The 21768-nt window shown below is 42.5% G+C and overlaps 1 protein-coding gene across 1 annotated transcript in view; it reads left to right on the top strand.

Annotated features, from left to right (window-relative positions):
* Window positions 1-20795, top strand: part of FER1L6 (fer-1 like family member 6) — a gene marked incomplete at its 3' end in the record, with an annotated part of 145779 nt that extends 124984 nt beyond the window's left edge. The window contains exons 39-42 of the mRNA XM_080694720.1: window positions 115-356; window positions 2005-2168; window positions 18591-18691; window positions 20612-20795. Of these exons, the coding sequence (XP_080550846.1) occupies window positions 115-356; window positions 2005-2168; window positions 18591-18691; window positions 20612-20795 (691 nt within the window). The remainder of the gene's footprint in view (window positions 1-114; window positions 357-2004; window positions 2169-18590; window positions 18692-20611) is intronic.
* Between the last annotated feature and the right edge of the window lie 973 nt (window positions 20796-21768).

Raw genomic sequence — 21768 nt, 5'->3', positions numbered from 1 at the left:
ATATGATAACATTAAAACTACGACCTGTGGTTTGTGACCACACTGAAGCTCTTGATTATACTGATGCCTGAACAAGGTGCTCTGAGTGTTTGAATTTGTTTGGTCTGTATTCAGGTGGATAAAGGGCTTGGAAGACGACAAGCAGGAGACAGATGTGCATTACAACTCCCTTACCGGAGAAGGGAACTTCAACTGGCGCTTCCTGTTCCCCTTCCAGTACCTCCCAGCTGAGAAGCAAATGGTCATTTCCAAGAGGGAGAACATCTTCTCCTTAGAGAAGATGGAGTGTAAGACTCCAGCTGTGCTGGTGCTCCAGGTTTGGGATTTTGAAAGGCTGTCCTCGGATGACTTCCTGGGTGAGCTGGTGGCTTCATCAAATGCATATTAATGTGAAGGGTTCTGTCTCAGCTTTACAGAGCTGAGACTAAGTCAGTTACAAGGATAATCATTCCAGTACATTTATGAGAAGATAAAATTGGAAACAGCCCAATAGCTATTACTAGGGGCTTGCCTAAGTAGTACACCCATACAATGGACCCATACATGTTCAAACAGATGTAAGTTGATGTTCACCCTATAGCTGAGAAGTGGCTAAATGCTGAGATCATTACTGGTTCCCATGTGCCTGTAAAGTGGGACTAATAACATTGCATACTTCAGAGGGTGGTGGAGCTACAGATGTGACAGTACAACCCAAGAACAAACCCTAGCCCCTCATGTATAGTGAACTCTCGATAGGTGATGACTACACAGCCATTAAAATACTGCAATATCTAATGAGTTGGAAAATTGTGCCAGTTACATTAAGTGAAAAAAGTATGGAAAAACTCACTTATGTAAAATACAAGTTTCTATGATAGGAGACAGGGATAGTAGAGAGAGAGAGAGAGAGACAGACAGACAGACATAGAGAATAGGGATAAGTAACAATACATAAAGTTGAGGCTAACTTTTGGGGGATGGAATTGTAGACAGTTTTCTATTTTCATAGTTTGTGACATGCAAGGTTTAAAATTTCCACAATTAACCAATATTACCTTATAACAGGAAAAAGTTGTTAAAATGAGACACAGTTTTCTCTCACGGCAATGTTTGCGCTATAGTCCTAGAGCATGGCTGCAGAGGCAGGGAGATTTAGTCCCTAACTTGGAAGAGTTTAGTGGACTCCAAGAAGAAGGTGAGGTGGCTGGGGTGAGGGGGACTCTCAGTGGGTACCTGTGCTGAGGCAGGAGAAAGCTAAGCCACGTCATGGTCATCCAGCCTTGGGGGGGCGGCCAAGGAACAGAGAGGGTGCTTGGTAGTGATGAGCACCACACTGAAGCTTGAAAGTAACATATCACGAGTGTATAGTGCGTGCCTGTAATCCCAGGACTTGGGAGACTGAGATAGACGGATTGCAGTTTTGAGGCCAGCCTCAGCAATTGGACAAGGTTCCTCAGTAACTTAGTGAGACCCTCCCTGTTTCCAATAAAAATAAATAAATAAATAAAATAGGGCTGCAGATGTAGCTTAGAGGTAAAAATGCCCCTAGGTTCAATCCCCACTATCAAGAAATAAAAACTTTAAAAAATAAGAAAGAGTTATATATTGTATCTTTGCTTTCAATTCTACCTGCTACCACATCATTAATTCCTTGATGGCACCAGACAGACCTCAATCCTACTTATACTTCCAACACCTGTACACGTTACATCCCATGTGACCCTGAGAGAATAACTGGGGAGTGGAGACTGAGTCCTGGTGAATGAAAAGCCCCTCCAGCCAGGCGCAGTGACCTACACCTGTAATCGCAGCCACTCAGAGGCTGAAGCAGGAGGATCACGATTTAGAGGCCAGCCTCAGCAGCTGAGCAAGATCCTGTACCAAAATAAGAAATGAGGGCGAGGGACGGGACCATCACTTAGTGGAGCGCCTCAGGGTTCCATCCAGTCTGAAAAGAAACAGCAAAGCCCTTCCTTATCTTTTAGAGGTTTTCCCCTAACTATTGCGGGCATCTCTTTACAGGCTCCTTAGAAATGAACCTCAATAGCTTCCCTCGAGCAGCCAAGTCCGCCAAAGCCTGCGATCTCTCCAAGTTTAAAAACGCGAGCGAGGAGAACAAGATCTCCATATTCCAGCAGAAGCGCGTGCGAGGCTGGTGGCCTTTCGCGAAGAGCAAGGAGCTCACGGTGAGTGACAGCTGCGGGGGCGGGGGCACATCGCGCTCTTTTAAGGACTCATTTTGTGAACTTCAAGTCAAGTGCTTTTTTTTTTTTTTTTTTTTTTTTTTTTTTTGGTGGTACTGGGGTTCCTGGAAGCCCTTCTACACTCCCAGACCTATTTTATATTTTTGAAACAGGGTATCTTAGGCCAGCGCGGCTGGCTGGCTTCGAACCTGCGCGATCCTCCTGTCTCCGCCTCCCAAGCGCGGGGATTACAAGCGTGCGCCACCACGCCCGGCAAGTTAAGTGCTTTGAATGGAGGTACAGTCCTTTAAGCAAAGGTTCCGCCAAGAAACGAGGGTTTTTAAAGCCTTACAAATGCTTGAAGCCTTCCGTGTGCCAGCCCACTTGACTGGACAGCTATCTGTGATGGGGTGGTTTCCTTCATCTGGGCCAGAACTCACGCCCCCGGCATTCAATTTTTTCCAACATTTCTTAAAATTAAGCATAACGTCCTGACTAATGTACAATTTCATTGTAAGTGCCTTATCCTTTTACCCTCAGACTTGGTTTAAATATTGATTCAAACTTTTAAAGCTTCTTCAAGATGGTCATAGCAGGGAGGGCCCCAATCCCTCTCCTTGCTATACCAACTTGGTCCAGGAACTTCTGCCCTTTTTCAAATATGGAAAAGATGTTCCTATTTTCCCTTTCTTTCACCCCTTTTCTGCTCCTCCATAGGGAAGAGGGAAGCCTCCTGTGATCAGGGGGGTTGAGCAAAGGCACTGGGGTTGGTAGCTGGCTATTCCCTCTGCTCTTGGGGACAGTGGCCTGGAAGCACAGGTTCTCTTAGGAGCTCTCTGGATAAGTGGCAGCTGCCAATCTGTTGCAATGGTGTCTAGTTTTGTTACATTTTCTGGGAAGTTTCTGTTTCCTTCACTCTCTCTCTAATCTCCTCTGACTAAGGAGGTTGGTTGGTGGAAAGGCTGAGGCTCCACCTGGGCTCATTCTTCCATGTCCCCCGTAGAGAGTTTCCTACAGATTTGACTCAGCTTCATTCTGCTCAACTCCAGAGCTCAGCGCAGAACAGATGCTGAGTCAGTCCTTGTTAGAGGAATGAAGGGATTCAGATGCGAATTAGTCATGCCTCTCCCCTCAGACATCCTAGCCCCGTGAGAGGGACAACATGTCAACCACGTGATCACACAGCACTTTAATACAAGCGTAAAATGCAGAGATGGCGCAGAGAGGAGACACATCTGATTCTCTGAGGGGCCGTGCTGAGCAAAGCCTATTTTTCAAGAACAAAAGACAATGGCAGGTCCTTTCCACATGAAAAAGAGAGTGGTGTGTGCTCAAACTGGAGGACCCATGATGGGCTCAGGGTGAGACACCACACAGCCCTACCGCATGCCACGCACCCACGGGCCACAGTCACCAGGTCCAACCAGGTTGGAAGTGGGATTGCCATGTCCAGAAATCCAAATTCTTATCTTGTAACACAATTCTGACTTCTGTAAATCAATAAGCAATAATTAAATTTGCATGGATAGTGTGCGTGTGTGTGTGTGTGTGTGTCTGTGTATGTGTGTGTGTGTGTGTGTGTGTGTGTGTGTGTGTGATACTAAGAGCTGAACCTAGGGGCATTCTACCTCTGAGCTGCACCCCCAGCCCTTCTTATTTTTTGTTTTGAAGCAGGGTCTCAGTAAGCTGCGAATGGTCTTGCTAAGTTGCTGAGGCTGTCCTCAAACCTGCAATTCTCCAGGCTCGGCTTCCTAAGTACTAGGATTCCAGGTATGTGTCACCACCACACCTGGCTCTACATGGCTATATAATTGCAGTCATCTATTACATTTTCTAGCTCTTCAGAGATCTCTTCTGTCATCTGATCCTACTCGACTTCACTTTCCATGTCATTAATTCATTTCTTCGTTTCATCCAATAAATAGTTACTGACTCTACACTCCATGGTAGGGCCCTGGAAATAAAATACAGCAACACAGACAAGGTCTCCACTACCACGAACGTTACTGTCTGAGGTCAAAGGCACACACACAATACCCACATGCAAAAGTACACATGGATATCCACGCCCAAGAAAAAGCACCCTTACTACAAGGCCCAGAGCCAGATGTGCTGGTGCACAGCTGTCGTCCCGGTACTGGGGAGGCAGGAGTATCACAGGCTTGAGTCCAGCCTTAGCACCTTAGCGAGAACTGCAGCAAACAACTTAGCAAGACCCTGCTTCAGAAAAACAAATAAAAAGGAGGTATAGTTGTATAGTTTTAAGTAGAGTGCCCCAGAGATACAATCTCTGATACCACAGAATTAAGAAAGAAAAAGAAAATGAAGGAAGGGAAAAGAAAATAGAGAAAAAGAGAAAAAGAAAGGAAAAAAAAGGGCCATGCCAAAGGAAAGGGTGTCCAATGAAGACCGGGGTGGGGTGGGGGCGCTGTGATTTCTGTGGCTGTGAATCCAAGTGGAGACCTGAGGACTGGAACTGGAGCCATAGGGAGGGCCGCGCTGGTGACGTGGCATCGTCTCGAGAGCCGGGGCACGCAGGCCTCTTGGGCCCTGTGAAGAGTCTGGATTCTGCTCTCAAAGGAAAGCCACTGAGCGGTGGGGTGGCGAGGGGAACCGACTCGTGGGAAACCTCACTGCTGTGTGGACAAGGGGCAGGCAAAGGTCAAAACTGGAAAAGGGCTAGGCGGACATGATAAAAGTGAGCTGCAATGAGCCTGGCGCGGTGGCACACAGCTGTATTCTCAGTACTGGGAGCCTGAGACTTGAGGATCACAGGTTTGAGGATAGCCTCAGCAAGTAGCGAGACTCAGCAAACTAGGGAGACTGTGCTTCAAAACAAAACATAAAAAAGGGCTGGGGATGTAGCTCAGAGGCAGGACGCCCCTGAGTTCCATTCCCAGTAACTAACACACACAGAGGTGCATGCACACACACACACACACACACACACACACACACACACATGTGCGTGTGCGTGCACACAAACACACACAAACTGAAATAGAAACCCAGAGGAGTGACATACTGGTGTCACTGGGTCAAGTGCTCCTGAGTATACGTAAGGAATGACACAGACAGCCATTGGATTTAACAGAGGTTCCACAGAGGTTCCTGGTGAACTCTTAAAAAATGAATTATAGTTTTCTTAGCAATATTCATACTAATCTAAAAGTGAGAACACTCAAACATATATCTCTTCATGAATAGGTAAACACATAATGGTCTCTCCATATCTGATGGAATATTATTTAGCTATAAAAAGTAATGAATTGCCAATACGTGCTCCACTATGGATGAACCTTGAAAACATTATGCCAAGTAAAAGAAGCCAGGCAAAAAAATACCATATAATGTCTGATTCCATTTACGTGTAGGGTCCAGAATAAGCAGTTCATAGAAAATACACTAGTGACTCCTCACCAGAGGCAGGTGAGAAGGAAACGGGAGAGGAGGTGAGCAGTGGGTTCAATGCCCACATACTGCACAGCATGGTGCCATGATTTACCAGCTATGATCTCAGGCAACTTCACCTACCTGAGATTCTTTGCATATAAAACTAAAGAAAATAAAGGTATCAGAGCTAACTCCTCAGTGACTCAGATTCTGTGTGCCTAAACACTCTGATCAATAGATGTCAGAACTGGGATAGCACCATTGATTACTAATCCCATTATCACCATCCCTCCTTCCCACCTCTTTCTGCCTCCCCAAATGTGGGAAATGCCTAGACCCGAACTAGCTGCATAGCTCAGTCAACAAATGACATATGGTCCTTAGGGATAAAGCTTTTGATAAATATAAGAAAAGAGAAGAGGAAGACTAGAAACTCTAATGACATCCTTGCAACCACTTCAAAAGTAGATTCTCCAGGCCTGGGTGTAGCTCAGTGCTAGAGCGTTTGCCTAGCACGCACGAGGTCCTGGCTTCAGTCCCCACCATCACCATCAGTCAATCAATCAATCATCAATCAATCAATCATCAATCATCATTCATCCATTCATTCTTCTGATGAATTGACCAGATAGTGAACTTTCACCATCTGTTTTAAACACTTTCTTACCGTTCTTTCTTTAGTGAGTAAAGGGGCTTTTAATTAATGCTCTTTGTTTCTACTCAAGGTAAAGTTTCCTCTTGTGAACACAGGTTATCCTATTGCCCCACCAGGTATCCATCCATCCTGCAGTCACAGGGAGTCTTGTCTAGATGGGGCTTTGGTCAGGTATCCCACACAGTGGAATAGGTTGCAGCCCCCCTCCTCCAAGGCGCTTGCTGTCCCCTGGGGAAGACAGAGCAGAGAGGCAGCCAGAATTCCTTGAATTTAAAGTATTTAAAACTCCAAGTATTTAAAACTCCAGAATTCCTTGAATTTTAAATACTTGAAGTACATTAACTGACTTATCTGTTAAAGCCTTAGGAAATACATGTATATTATCAATCTCCACTTTGTAGATTAAGAAGATGAGGCACAGAGAGGGTAAGTACATTGCCTCCTGTCACACAGAAACCCAAGCAATCTACTACGTTCCTTGGTCTCAGCTACCGAGCAATACTTCCTCTCCTGGCATAGGGCCATGGAGCAGAGGGACATTCACTGTGGCCCTGGGGTCATCACCAGTCTTCCCCTATGAAGGTCTGAGGCCTGTCTGCTGGGGAAGATAATGAAAGTAAAACAAATTCTTCTCCCAACCCAACCTTTCCCGACCTCTCCACACAGGTGCTAAAGAGGTGGGGCATGTTTTATTACTAAGCAATCATTAACCCAGAATATGATGTGCATCACAAGCCACCTGCTAAGAGATGGCAAAGACAGAGAGAAACTTCAGCCTTCCCTGCAGCCAAGCAGCCATGCCTCATTCTATATCTAATTTCAGCATAGATGATAACTAACCCCCAGGAAGAGGACTTGGCAGCACCACGTGACAGACCTAATTCATTCTAATCACCTGGTAACTGGGTGACTACCTGTGTTTGCTAATTGGCTTTACCCAGAAGAATGACAAAGATACAAAGCTTTATGACCACAGGCAGTTTTGCACTTTGAAGCAAGGACCTGCCAAAGTTCTGCTCCTGCCCCCTCTCAGATGTTGGTAGATAGAAGTGCTGACTCTCTAGATGTTTACATTTCAAAGAGAAAGTTTTAGGTCCTGGAGAAAGTCATGTCTGGGTGATAAAGATAAAGCTTATTCAGTTTTCAAAAGAATTTATAGACCTTCCAAAGAGAAGAGAAAACGTTTGGAGTTACAACTCTTCTCAAGTGCTAAGAAAAAGGGAGGAATCACTTCCATACTTTCAATAGGAAGAATAAGCCTCTACTCTTTTATTTGTATGCCCTCTATGCCCTCTGTATATCCAACAGGGAGAATGACTTTATCTTCACCCACACTTGCAGCCCCTGGTCAGAACCTTAGTTGAGCCCTTCATGAAATCTGGTCCTGGAAGCCCTGTTTTGGCACATAGAGGGCACAGAACCCAGCCTCCCCTGGCCCTCTTTCCCCTCAACAACAACTTACTCCTAATGAGGTAGCAAGTTGGATGACCCCAGGGTAAAATGGTGTTATGAAAAACTTGCGCCCCTCTGGGGCAGAAACCTGTCTCCAAGTCTCAGTTTCCCTGTCTCTGATGGGCTGGACCAGGTACCTTTGAGATGAGTTTCTAGAATATTATTTAATTCCAGTTCTGCCAGCACCCCCCTCCTATCTTTGAAGCACTCTAAACATCCCTGTGTTGCTGCAGTCACAGCAGCTAAGAAGAGTTTTATTTACGATCATTGCCACCTACCAGATTTATTTTTAAAGCTCTTGTCAGTATCCCCAAGCAGCGTAATTCAGACATTTGGATCACACAGCTCCTAGTGTGGAATGTGGCTGCCCTCATAGTCAGTATGATGCAGATCCAGGGTGTTGGTGAGGATTGTGCACCTTTGGGGAGGAAAGAGAATATCTATGGGATATATTCCTCATGAAGCACACTGCACCTTGCATTTTATATACCTTATCCCACTTGATCCTACTAAAAAGTGTGTGTGTGTGTGTGTGTGTGTGTGTGTGTGTGTGTGTGTGTCACTGGGTATTGAACCCAGGGGCATTATACTTCTGAGCTACACTCTTAGCCCTTTTTATATATATTTTTTGAAATGGAGTCTCACTAGGTTGATGAGAATCTTGCTTATTTTCTGAGACTGGTCTTGAATCTGTGATTCTTCTGTCTCAGCCCCCCCCCCCCAAGTACTGGTATTACAAGCCTATGCCACCACAACTAGCTTAAAAATATTCTTTTAAGCCAGGCGTGGCAGCACATGCCTGTAATCACAGCATTTGGGAGACTGAGACAGAAGGATTGCAGTTTGCAGACTAAGTAGCCTCAGCTACTTAGTGACGCCCTTTGCAACTCAGTGAGACCCTCTTTCAAAATAAAGAATAAAAAGGCTGGGAATGTACAACGGAGGTTGAATGCCCCTGGGTTCTATCCCCAGTACCACACACAAAACTTCCTTTAAGGTGCTCCATTCAGGGATGGAGATTTCTCTCCAGGTAGTGCGCGTGTATGTTTCTGCCATTCCATACTCTAATTTGATGTGTAATTACAATGCACCAAATAAACATATAAAAAGAAAAAAGAGAGAAACAGAGATCCCAGTACTTGGGAAGCTGAAATGGAAGAATCACAAGTATGGCGCCAGCTTCATTAACTTAGTGAGACTCTCGGCAACTTGGCAAGACCCTGTTTGATAAAAGAGCTGAGAGTGAAGCTCAGAGGTAGAAAACTCCTGGGTTCAATCCCCAGTACCACAAACAACAACAACAAAAAAGATGGAAATCAGTTATTTAATTTTATGGGTTAGTCCCACAAATCAACAGGTCGCTCAGGTTAGGTCCAGGGACATCAGCAACTAAATGACAAGGGAAGTTACTGCGCCTCCAGTTTAGTGTGGAAACCAGTCATCAGCATCTCCTATGGCTACACTCTTATTAAGATGCCAGGAGCTAAGGACTGAACAATATTAGATCAAACTCCTGGCATCTGGAATTCACAGCTTAGCCCCAGAAGGGTGGACAATAGAGTCAGAAAACATATGTAGCAAGTTCAGATTTTCTAGGGGCAGAGAAAGGAGAGAGTTTTACATGAATACTATCTTTTTAAGATTGATTGTAATATATGCATTTATAGGAAACTTGAAAACCACAAAAATGTGGGAAGGAAGAAGTACCACTTATGTGCATATCATCCAAATAAAATGATTGCTAACGTTTTGGCTCTTCTCATATTTTGTCTATGTACATATTTTGGTTATCTTTACATGGTAGTCATCATTCCATGATGAAAATTGTGTAGTCATTTTGTTTAACTCAGCGTTATAATGAATTCAGCCTTTCCTATATATTATCTATATTATTAGTAACTATGTTCTCAAAATACAAATGTTGCAGTTTAATCACTGTGTTTTTCCTCAATATTTACTCACTAAAAACATTTTAAGTAAGCCAGGCATGGTGGCACATGCTTGTAATCCCAGCATTCAGGAGGCTGAGATGGAAGGATCGTGGTTCTCAGACAGCCTCAGTTACTTAGTGAGGCCTTCTGCAACTTAGTGAAACCCTGTCTCTAAATAAAGAATAAAAAATAGGACAGGGGGTGTAGCTTGGAGGTTGAATGCCCCTGGGTTTCATACCCAGACCTGCAAACACACACACACACACACACACACACACACACACACACACACACACATTTTAAGTATACAGATAAGTTGAAAGAATAGGGGGGCAATGGTCAGCCATAAAGCCATATTGCTGATATTTTGCCATACTTATTTTGTATTTATATTTGAATATATGAATGTGTGTGTGTTTGCTGAACCATTCATGCATAAATTGTAAGCATCCTGACAGTTCACTCCTAAATACTTTAGCACACATCTCCTAAGAGTATGGACGTTCCTCTACCTTACTGTCAGCCTCGTGTGATTATGATCAGTCACATCCTGCAGTCCCGTCACATTTGAGAATTAATGAGGATTGCCTGATATAATTAGATAGTCACATAATATCCCTTTCTCCATCTACATAAAGGGTACCCCATTCCCTACGATATGTCTGATAGTGGTCTCTTTTTCCATATGAGATTAAATCCTAATTCATGCATTGCTTTTATTAGTTATATCTCTGGTCTATTTTATCTTAGAATAGTCCTCTGACTTTTTTTGTTTTTCTATGACATCGACTATTTGCTGACACTGGGTCTGATTTATGTGGTTGTATTTTTTTTCTGTGTGTGTGTGTGTGTGTGTGTGTGTGTGTGTGTGTGTGTGTTACTGAGGATTGAACTCAGGGGCATTATACCCCTGTGGTATGCCCCAACCCTATTTTATTTGAAAACAGGGTCTCACTAAGTTGTGGAGGACCTCACTAGGTTGATGAGGTTGGCCTCAAATCTGGGCTCCTCCAGTCTTCACCTTTCAACTACTGGGATTTCCATGCCTGGTTTGGTTGTTTTCTTATGGTGTTGCTTATCTTATCTTCTATGTCCTATATTTCCTGGGAAGCTATTTCCAATAGCCTTATTAGATTCCAGTTAAGCATTTTTAGCCAGATTTTTTTTTTGTGGTACTGGGGTTCCTGGAAGCCCTTCTACCTCCAGGCTACTCTCCCAGACCTATTTTATAGGTTTTATTTGGAAACAGGATCTCCTAAGCCAGCGCAGCTGGCTTCGAACCTGTACAATCCTCCTGTCTCTGCCTCCCAAGCGCGGGGATTACAAGCATGTGCCACCATGCCCGGCTTTAGCCAGAATTTGTAATGGGACACGGGACACAGAGCACTGTTTAAGCCCTGTCAGGAGGCAGGAACCCTCCTATAGTCTCACTGGATATGATGCCGTGGCTGCTCACCTGGTTATGTTGGTGAATACAAGACCTCTTCATTGTAAAGGCACATTTCTCCCTTCATATTTAGCAAGTAAGTGGCCAGGTAACATTTGGGTACTGTACAAAATTCCTACTCTGTGGACACCTTTTACCCAGTGATTTTTTTTTTTTTTTTTTTTTTTTGGTGGTACTAGGGATGGAACCAAGTAGCTTTCTACCTCCAGGCTACACTCACAGACCTATTTTATATATTTATTTGGAAACAGGGTCTCTTAAACCAGTGGAGGCTGGCGTCGAACCTGCGCGATCCTCCTGTCTCAGCCTCCCAAGCGCAGGGATTACATGCATGCACCACCACGCCCGCTTTCACCCAATGATTTTAACAACCATGTTTACCTTGGTAAATTTATTTCCTTGGTTTTATAAAGTGATTTTCCAACTCTTCTTTCTGTTTTTCCTCCTTCCCTTCCTTCCTTTCAGCTATCTACCAGTATATATCTATCCAACATCTAATTCTATCATTATTTTCCCATTTATCAGTTGACCTTTATCTGTTAAGAAAAGCTCTTTCTCAGAGACCGGAAATTATAGTCACTGTTTTTCCTCATACCTGTGTGAGAAAAAAAATCAATGCTTAATCATATTTCTTTTTTATTTTATTGGTGCATTGTATTTATACATCATGATGAAGCAAAAAAAAATGTGTAGACTTAAATGCACACATCACCCAGCACGCCCCCACCCAGTCCCACCCCACCCCCTCCCTATCCCTCCCTCTCATGCTTGGCTTAGTGGTTGACTATGATATGAATTAGTGCATCGTGCACTTTAGAGAGTTTCCCTCTCCCCTCCTCCCATCCCCACAGTTAGGTTGCCATATTTGCTCCTCTATAGGATCTCCTTTTTCACCTGGAGTTCCTCCTATGACCCCTTTCACCTTAGCTTTCACATTTAATCATATTTCTTAATTACCAAATTTTAGAAGCAAGAGTTGGCATGAATCACCTCTAGTGATAGAACATTTTATTTTTCCTTTGATTCTTTTGTCTCACTATGCACTCGTGGATTTTTATAAGATATATTGTCTACCTCTAAACAGACCTAGAAACAAGATCACCCAGTAGAAAAGAAGACTCCTAGTATCTGAATCTTTGTTTCTAAATATCAGCTCCTGTGAAAAGAAGCCAGGGATCTTTGGAGAAGTGGTTGGCTTCAGGTCTAAGATAAGTTCAAGAGGAATCTGAGACTCATTAGGACAAATAGGACATTTTGAACATGTAAAAGAAGAATGCCTTTACTTTGTACACAAAAATTTATCCAAGTTTTGAATTATGTCCTTACTTCAGCTACCCAGAAATGGAATTCCTAGGTTCAGAGTATGACTATATAATACACACACATACACATATATGTATGTTTATGGGTATGAAGGAATGTGTGTGTGTTCCTTTTGCTAAAGGATTTTAACAGCACATATTCTACCATTAATGTATAAGAATGCCTCAGGTAGTACCAGCGAGGGCTGCATTTTAATAATTATTGCTAAAGAAGGCATGTCCATTCTGAAGGCAATCATTTTTCAACTCCCCCAGGTATTCACTCTCTAAGCATGGTGAAATTTGAAGCTCATAAATAACAAATGTGGTACAACAAACCCATAATTTTTTTTCAGAGACCTTTTCTTATCATTTCCTACCATCCACAAATGTCATCAAGTTAACGAATAGTCTCCTAAATGGTCCCCTTCATTTCTAGCCCTGATTCTAAATTACATAAATTATATTAGCTTAAGACCTCTACTTATGCTAGGCTGAATACTGATGATTGGAACAGGGTGAAGAATACTCTTCATAGAGAGATATGCAATGAGGAGAGACATTTATCAGAATGTGTCAGTAGCACCTCTCCCCTCTGCCTTCCTGATGCCCAATAAATACTTTACAACCACTCAGGCAGGGCGAGAGGCTGACTATAGCTCTTCATGATAATTACAGATGACTTCTATGCCTAGAGCAGAACTAATTTAATATGCTCTGTCTTCTTTTTCTTTACTGTTTTTTTTAAAGAATCAGCCCATGAGACTTCTTTTTGAGGGCTTTCTGTATGGGCAGAAATAGTTTCCATTAAATATAGGATTATTGATTAAATAGTGTTGAAGGTAAAAACTCTCATTTTAAAGGGGTTTCTACTTAATCAGGCACTAGGCTAAACATAGTACATGTGTTATTTCACTTATGTTTCAAAGCAACCTTATGGGATATAAATTATTATGTCCCAAGCACTATGAGAACTAAAAGGGTTAGTAACTCACCCAAGGTCACACAGCTAGTTGAGCCTGGTTTCAATGCAAATCTATTTGCATTAAGTCCTGTTCACTCAACTATATGCTATGCTATGCTATGCTATGCAATCTCTTAAGCTATCCAAGGCCAGCCCACAGATTGGGGCCAAATGCATACACTAGTGCTAGAGTGATAGTAAGGATATGGTAAGGATTCTTACCATATCAGAAAAGGCACATTCATTCTTAAGGAAATGGCCTTGTTCTTTTATTTCTAAACAAGAGGCCAGTCAGATGTATAAAGTAGCAGAGGAACAAGATTTGTCATCAGAGGACCTGGGTTCAAATCCTGGTTTTATGACACAAGTCAGCAGACATTACCAAACCTTGATTTTATTGACTGCAAAATGGGAATAAAGATACTATCTATTATTCCAGATTGCCACATAGTTTAAATGGAGTAAGAGATTTATCCTATGTTAGTTATGAAGTGCTGCAGCTGAGCTTATTGTTATCCAGCAGTTGAGAACAAAGAGGCTGCTGTGGTCCTTTTGCTCTGGTCCTGATGTGTCTTCTGTTAAATTTTATCCTTTCTTCCAAGCATTCAGAAGCCTAGCAACTGGGTAGCTCCTCTTAAGGTGACTTTCCTTCAAGTTAGAGCAATTGGATGAAGCACCTGGCATATTAAATTCTGCGTGGTGGAGCTTAAGAACCTCTGGAATTAAGACCTGTTTATATATGGAAATTCTTCTGCCATGAGATTTGGTCTCATTTCTTGGATTCCTTCCAGCCCTCACATCTTGCAAGAGTTCCTGGGCTTTCGCTTAGTCTTTCATAAATCCTAAAAGCTAGAGCTAGATTACTCTAGAGAGCATCTGACTGACAGGCAAGGAAATGTGAGCCAAAGAAACAAGTGCCTTTAGATGGTGATTAGGAAGACAGTCATGGAATCGTCTTGTGTAGAGTTGAGAAGAGCCTTGTAAAGCCTCTAGGATAGTTAAGCCCACAAATGGATGAGTAGGTTGGTTGGCAGCTTGCTATAGTGGAAAGGGCATGGGTTTCCGTATCATGCTGACCTGGGTTCAAATCCCAGTTAGTTGACTTATTGAATATCTGACTTTGGAAAGATTACTTGGCATCTATGAATCATACCCATCTATAAAAAAAAAGAACTCTCCTCTGTTTATTGCTGAGGTAGATAGGTAGGTAGGTAGGTAGATAGGTAGATAGATAGTTTGATTATAGGCAGACAACAGAATAATGAAACTGGGACAAAGTGAGCAATCAATAAAGAATTCCAGTTAGAGTTTTATCATAATTGTTCTATCTTGATAGTTGTACAAGGGAGTGATTACAATCAACAGAAGCTTTATTTTCCTTTTATTGTTCCCCAGTTTACAAATATGTCCTGAGTGCTTATAAGTACAAGTCATCACCTTTGGTGCCAAGATTTCTCAGAAGGATAGACTAACATACACACATGTATTAAGAACATTTCTGGATCCTTGGTCCCTTACTGCTATTTTGGGTTGGGCCAGTGTTCTAATCCAGAGTGAATGAGACCACTGAGATTTGAATTCATGACTTCACTGTAATGGTGTCCACTGTACTTACTAATTCCGACTCCCATGCCATTTTCTCTTCTACCCCTCATACTCACCCCACATAATCCCCTTTTTTCACAATTACATTGTCATGACTTCTTAGCAACTGAGAAGTCCTTGTCTTTGGGGAGTGAATGGGCAAGTTAACATAAGACCATTGGCTCAACCAAATCTTCAATGTTCTTACTGGGTAAAAATCAGCTATGCCTTAGAAACAAGTAATGTCTAGTCCACATGTGGTCCAGAGAGAAAAGCTTTAATAGTGATTGTATGTATTTAAGTACTTCAATGACAGTCCAGTCTTCTATCAATTCTGCCTTAAAACTCGATGCACCTATTCTTTTGTTCTCACTGCTTTTAATAGTTTCCTTGGCCTCTATGTTGGTCATTTTGATTATTACATGGGATGGGGAGGTTCTTCTTTGGTCGTGGCTTAACAGTGTTCTGTATGTCTCCTGTAAGTGTATATTCAAGTCTTTTTCCATGTTTAGAAAATTCTCTGAAATTATTTCTCTGAAAAGATTATGAATACCCTTGGTCAGTACCCCTATCCCTTCTTCAATGCCTTTTATCCGTAAGTTAGGACATTTCATGTAGTCCCATAGTTGTTTGTTTAGGTTTTGTTGCTGTAATGACTTCTGCATGTTGGACTGTGCTTTCAGTTTTGAATGAACTGTCTTCTAATAATGATACTCTGTTTTCCATTTCATCTAATCTTTCAGAATTTTTTCTGTTGCTGTCTTCATTTCATCTGTTGACTCTTTTATTTCATTCCAGACCTCTTTCTGATTATTTCTTAATGTCTTTATTTCCTCTATCATTTCCTGTACACTTGCTGTGAGGCCTTTCATCATATTGAAGATCAGATTCGGAATTCTCTTTGCATTTCTTGTAGGTCAGTATTCGTGATTTCTGTTATTTTTCACTGTTCCTAGTTCTTATATTTTCAAGTTTCTTAGGCTTGTTTTTCTCATGGCATTGTCTTTTTGTGTGTGATTCTGTGGGTAATCTGTCTGATCCAATCTTAGCAGTAGGAATTTAGAAGTGTCAGCAGGTTCCTGGCACAGGTAAGGATTGTTTTTTTGATTTTTTCCAATGGTGAGGGTTGGGTAAGGTGAGAGGAGTTGGGAATGAGTACAGGAGTTGAGTAAAGTAGAGAATAGGATTAAGTTGAGTAAGAATTTAAGTATAACGAGGCAATGTCTGGTTGAGAATGAGAGAAGGCTAGATAGTAGGATTCTTGTAGTTAGAGTATTTAGGTATGGAGATACGAAATAGCTTGAATATAAAACAAGGAGATACAGTAATGGAAAAAAAAGTTTTGAGAGAAGAGAATAGATAGGCTAGAGTGAGGAATTTTGTAAAAGGAATGAGGGAAAGGAGCAAACAAACATGCATAAAGTAACAAAACAAGTTACAAAAACTAACATTTATAAATCAAAGACCAAAAAAAACAACCAAAAGAAAAATAAAGGAATAAGAAAAAAAGAATAAAAATTTAAAAAGGAAAAGAACAAAAAGAACTAGAGACAGTGTGAGAGAAAAACAAAAACAAAAACAAAAAAACAGTAGTCCTGCGAATTTACATATATAGGGCCCAGGCCCATAAAATATCTGTATCTCTGTTCACTGTGATAGATTATGGAGTATATTCCAATGTCTCTCACTTTCTCTGTAACCTATTACCAGCTTTTGGACCCACTTTATGAGTGTTTGTGCTCCTCTCTTGCCTCCTACTGCTTTATGTTTAGGTGTTAGGGTGTCAGGTATTACTGTTAATGAGTTCTGTGTAAACTCAGGGTTCTGCATTTCTCCACCCTGGGCTCTGTGCTTTCTAGCCCTGTGCACCACACCCTCTGGGCTCTAGGCTCTGCGCCCTCCAGGCCTGTACTCCACACTATCCGACCCTGGCTCTGCGCTCTCTGCTCTGAGCTCTGCGATCTCAGGCCTTATGCTCCACACCTTCCTGCCCTGGGCCTGCACCTCCCTACCTGCACCAGCAGAGGTCATCCAGTGTAGTCTTGGAGTGACCCCTTGTGACCTTGTGCAGGCACCACACCTTGAGCAATAGGCCTTTCCTGTGTCTCTGGAGGTTCTAACTGGATCACCTCTGGGATGAGCCGCCACATCTTAGCCCGCTGGGCTTCAGCAGCAGCTGTTCTGGGTGGCCCCCCGCTGAGTGATGAGTAATTTAACATGGTTACCTTGCTGTCCTGTGGGTCAAGTCTCTGAAGGGCACAGTGAGCTTCTGCAGGGGCTGCCTCTGGTGAGCACATGAGCTTTTGGATCTTTTTATATGTCCCTGAAGCGTGGTGCTCGTCGCTTAAGATGTTGGAGCTCTGCCACTGCTTTCTGCACTTCAAGTTCTTGGATTATTTGTTGAGATTTCTTGGGATTGCTGGCAATTGCAGCTCAGCCAGTGGCCCGAGATGGTGCAGGTCACCACACCAGATCAGTCGCGTGCTCAGGATTTTTGCAATGGATCTCGTGTTTGAGTACTAGGTTTCCTTCTGCTGTGGTTCTCGTTTGTGTTTTGGTCTATGAGTATCTTCCACTGCTTTGTTTATTTTGTTTGTCAAGATGCTGCCTTATCGGTAGTTGAACTTTATTTATTCCAGCTACTCAGATGTGCTGCGTCCTACAGTCACCATTTTGAATCCTCCTCTATTTTTCTTAGTTAATGTTAAGTCCCCAGTGGCTACAACAGTGCCTGGCTTCCAAAGGGCTCCAAAAGTAGTGAATAAATGAGTGAGCAAGTAAGAATGGCTTGCCTTTTGCAGGGGTCCTGTCTCATCCTTCAATAATCCAAGAATGACCAGGCAAGGTGGGGCACACTTATAATCCCAGCACTTGGGAGGCTGAGACAGGAGGATCACACAGGCTCAAAGCCAGCCTCAGCTACTTAGTGAGGCTCTCAGCAACTTAGTGAGACCCTGTTTCCTAATAACTATTAAAAAAAATAGGTCTGGGAGTATAGCCTGGAGGTAGAAAAGCTTCTGGGTTCCACCCCCAGTACCACACACACACAAAAAAAAAATCCAAGATTTACATCACTGCCAATAACTTGAGTAACATGCTCTAAAGAAGCACATTGCTTGGATTTTTCAAATCAGAGTGGCTGTTTCTTACAGAGGGACCTATAATAAATGGATTTTTCTAAAAAGAATGCTAAGATAAAAGGATAATTCTGATGCAATTAGTGGGAGGACAAGAGAAATAAAAGATGACAGGATGCCACTTGGCAAATGTGGGACCACAACTACCAATTGTCTCTTGAGAAATGACAGAAAAGAAAGATGGTAGCAGCTGCAGAAGGACCTGCCACTCAAGTAATTAGTCCCCTTCCTAGTTGTTATCACATGTCTATTGTCAGTATTACACCTTCGCATGTTAGGTGATTGGCGGTAGAGTGGTACATGTGACTCAGTCCACATGTGTCTGTGTGTACATGTGGGCCGCTGTCCTTGCACAAAAATCAATGGTAACAATATTCTGAGACTCATTATTCATCATAAAATAGTTCTCCCAGGACCAAAAGACAACAGTATTTCTCAAAGTCAGCAGAATAGTCAAAATACTTCCCGGCATTCTCTGACATGATAATGCTTCTTTAGGAAGGTTGATGTTGCCCCAGTGGGTCTTTGTAACTAGGAACTGAAGCCTTTGTCTTTCTACAGGGCAAGGTTGAAGCTGAGTTCCACCTGGTTACAGCAGAAGAAGCTGAGAAAAATCCTGTTGGAAAAGCCCGAAAGGAGCCAGAGCCCTTGGCCAAGCCCAAGTGAGTGGGGCTGTGAGTGGGTGGGCCAGGAGTTGGGGTCCCTCATTGGGATCAGAGGACGCTGCATTTCTCTGGAACTTCCCCAGGCAAGAACTGAGAAGTTGGGAGTCAGACCAGAGAACATGTATGACTACCATGTCAGCACTTCTAGTATAATTTTATGTATTTTTCTAAAAAATTTTATATGAATATGAATTTCACAAGAATTTTTTTCTACTTGTCTCTAATAATACATAGAACATTGTCTTTTTTTATCCTTTGCTGGAAATTTTTGCTTTGTTGCCATAGTTATCCTAATTAATACTTTTTCCCCAGGTTTTCTTGAAAGTAAACTTCTGATCTTCATAACACAGTCTCTATATGCCACTCTACCAGAGGGAGGGAGTTGGAGTACGGAGCTGGTTTTCTTAGTTCTAATGAAAGAACAAAGGAATTGGAATTTTGGACTCCAATACCCATGCAGATTTTTTTTTTTTTTGGTGGTACTGGGGTTCCTGGAAGCCCTTCTACCTCCGGGCTACACTCCCAGACCTATTTTATACTTTTATTTGGAAACAGGGTCTCTTAAGCCAGAGAGGCTGGCTTCAAACCAGCGCGATCCTCCTGTCTCCACCTCTCAAGTGCACCACCATGCCCAGCCCCGTGCAGAATTTTTAACTTTTTACATACACAAATAGATGCCACAGATTATTTTTGTGGTACTAGAGATTGAACCCAGGGCTTTGCACATGTCAGGCAGGGACTGTACCACTGAGCTACATCCCCAGCCCTAAAATTAATACATTTAATGGCTATGACATATTCCATAGATTTGTGGCCCACAACAGATTCCTTGCCACTCCATAATCAAATATTCAATTTGCTTCTTTTTCTTTGTTATTATAATATGATAAAAAGTTTTCCTTTTTAAATCATTATTTAAAAGTAAATTCCCAGAAGAAGAATTATTAGAAAAAAAGGTTTATTGTATTCAGTTTGATCCTTGGTTACGTATCAATTAAAGAGTGACTCAATATAGATATAAAATAGGTACACAAAATACACTTTGAAATTGCATTTTTCCTTAGCTAGGTGTCTCAAGATTAGTGTCTTTGTCTTTGAACCTACCTTCCATCTTTTATAGTGTTAAAAACATAATAGGTGCTTAGTTATTCATTAGCTTAAAGCTACTTATTATATACCTATTAAAAGAACACTTTGGAGAACACCAAAAGATATAAAATATAAACTATACCTTCCAGGAGCTTTCAATCCAGTTAGGCAGAAATAACACGGAGACTCCTAAAATAGTTATCATGGTGGAGAAGACAAAGATGTTAGGATTAGAAAGAGGGTAAGTCAAACGAGAGGGGAGCTGGGAGCTCGAATGGCAAGCTCCTTATGCACTGAGGGGTTGGGGCAGGCTTCATGCAAAAGGTGGGGCTCGCTGGGTGTGGTGGCACACACCAGTAATCCCAGTACTTGGCAAGCTGAGACAGGAGAATCACAGGTTCAAGATCAGCCTTAGCAATTCAGTGCATCTCTCAACAACCCTAGCAAGGACCTATTTCAAAATTAAAAAAAAAAATTAAAGGGCTGGGAGTATAGTTCAGTGGTAGAAAACCCTGGGTTCAATCCCCAGTACCGCCCCCCCCAATAAATGTCAGGCTTGAGCTGCCTATGGTGGGATGAATGGAGGGTGGTGGGGCCTTGGGCTGGGTTCTAACTGGACTCTGGCTGTACTGGAGACGAATAGTTAAAACGATGCAGGAATCACAATGGCTCAGGTGTTAGATTGTTCCTTCCATCAATATAGTCTCCCCCCATTCTTGGGCCTTTTCCTATGGGTCCCCAGAAACTGGGAGTCAGAAATATTTCCTGTGGCCCTTGGTGTGGTCAACACGGCCCCCTTCCCTAATTTTTTTCTGGCTTCTCCCTCAGCCGCCCAGACACCTCATTTTCTTGGTTCCTGAGCCCCTTCAAGTGCCTGTACTATCTCATCTGGAGGAACTACAAGAAGTACATCATCATCGGCTTCATTCTCATCATCCTCATTATCTTCCTCGTCCTGTTCATCTACACCTTGCCGGGAGCCATCAGCCAGAGGATCGTGGGGAGCTCCTAGGGAGAACCAGAGCCTCCCATTTCACAAGTCCTCCCTGTCTCCACATCTTAACCATCTAAAAATGCATCGTGCCTAGCACAGTGCTGAGTGCTAAGAGGATGGATCAGAGGGCCCGAGAACCAGCCCTCTGTTCAGACCAGATCAGCTGTTCTTGGAGGAAATAGAAAAGAACCCTCCCCACCCAACCCGGCCTCATCCGTCAAGCCTTAAGCTTTTAGTGATGTTTCTGCCTGTGAGCGGCGTAAGATAACCACCAGTGGCTTCCAATGGACTTAAGTGATTTTTTTATGCAATTCATTGTATCGGGAGAGATTTAACTCAGGGTCTGCGATCTTATTAGAAGTGCCTTAAGTTAAGTAAAAAAAAATTATAGCAAATAGGCTGAAACTGTTTTAGCCAGTTATTGAATATTTACCCTGCCCGTATGTCTTAACTCTGTTTACTCTTCATGATTTATAGGACACGTTCACTGATTCAAGCTGGGAAACTGGCTTGGAGAAAACTCATATAAATCATCTAAAACACTTCATTATTGAAATTTCTATCTAGAGACAAGAGGCTGATTTTCTTTAACCAACACTTGTAGAATATGTTATAGTGAGTTCTGGAGCAAGTCCATCTTAACTTGTGCTCTATGGCAGTTTCCAAGTGGGAATTTTACAATGTGTTGTAAAATATGTAAAAAATATGTGCATATTGGGGAGGGAGAGGTCAGGGAGAGCTCTGTGCTGCCAGAATAAATTCTCTTTTGCCAAATAAACAGGCCCTACCCCCTGCTGCATTCCACAGACAGTGATACGAGAGGCCGCCCCTGCCGCTGGTCAGTACTTAGCTGGACCAACCTCTGGGCCATGTTCCACTAACTCCAAAAGCAGTCTTAGAAACAATATCCTATGCACTTGTCAAAGGGGCTCAGTTTTTCCTGAAAGTAAATTTCTGATCTTCGTAATGATCACTGTCACCCCTTACCGAA

Source organism: Muscardinus avellanarius (genome assembly GCF_963383645.1).
Source record: "Muscardinus avellanarius genome assembly, chromosome: 4".
NCBI lineage: Eukaryota > Metazoa > Chordata > Mammalia > Rodentia > Gliridae > Muscardinus > Muscardinus avellanarius.
This window is presented reverse-complemented; position numbering and strand designations above follow the sequence as displayed.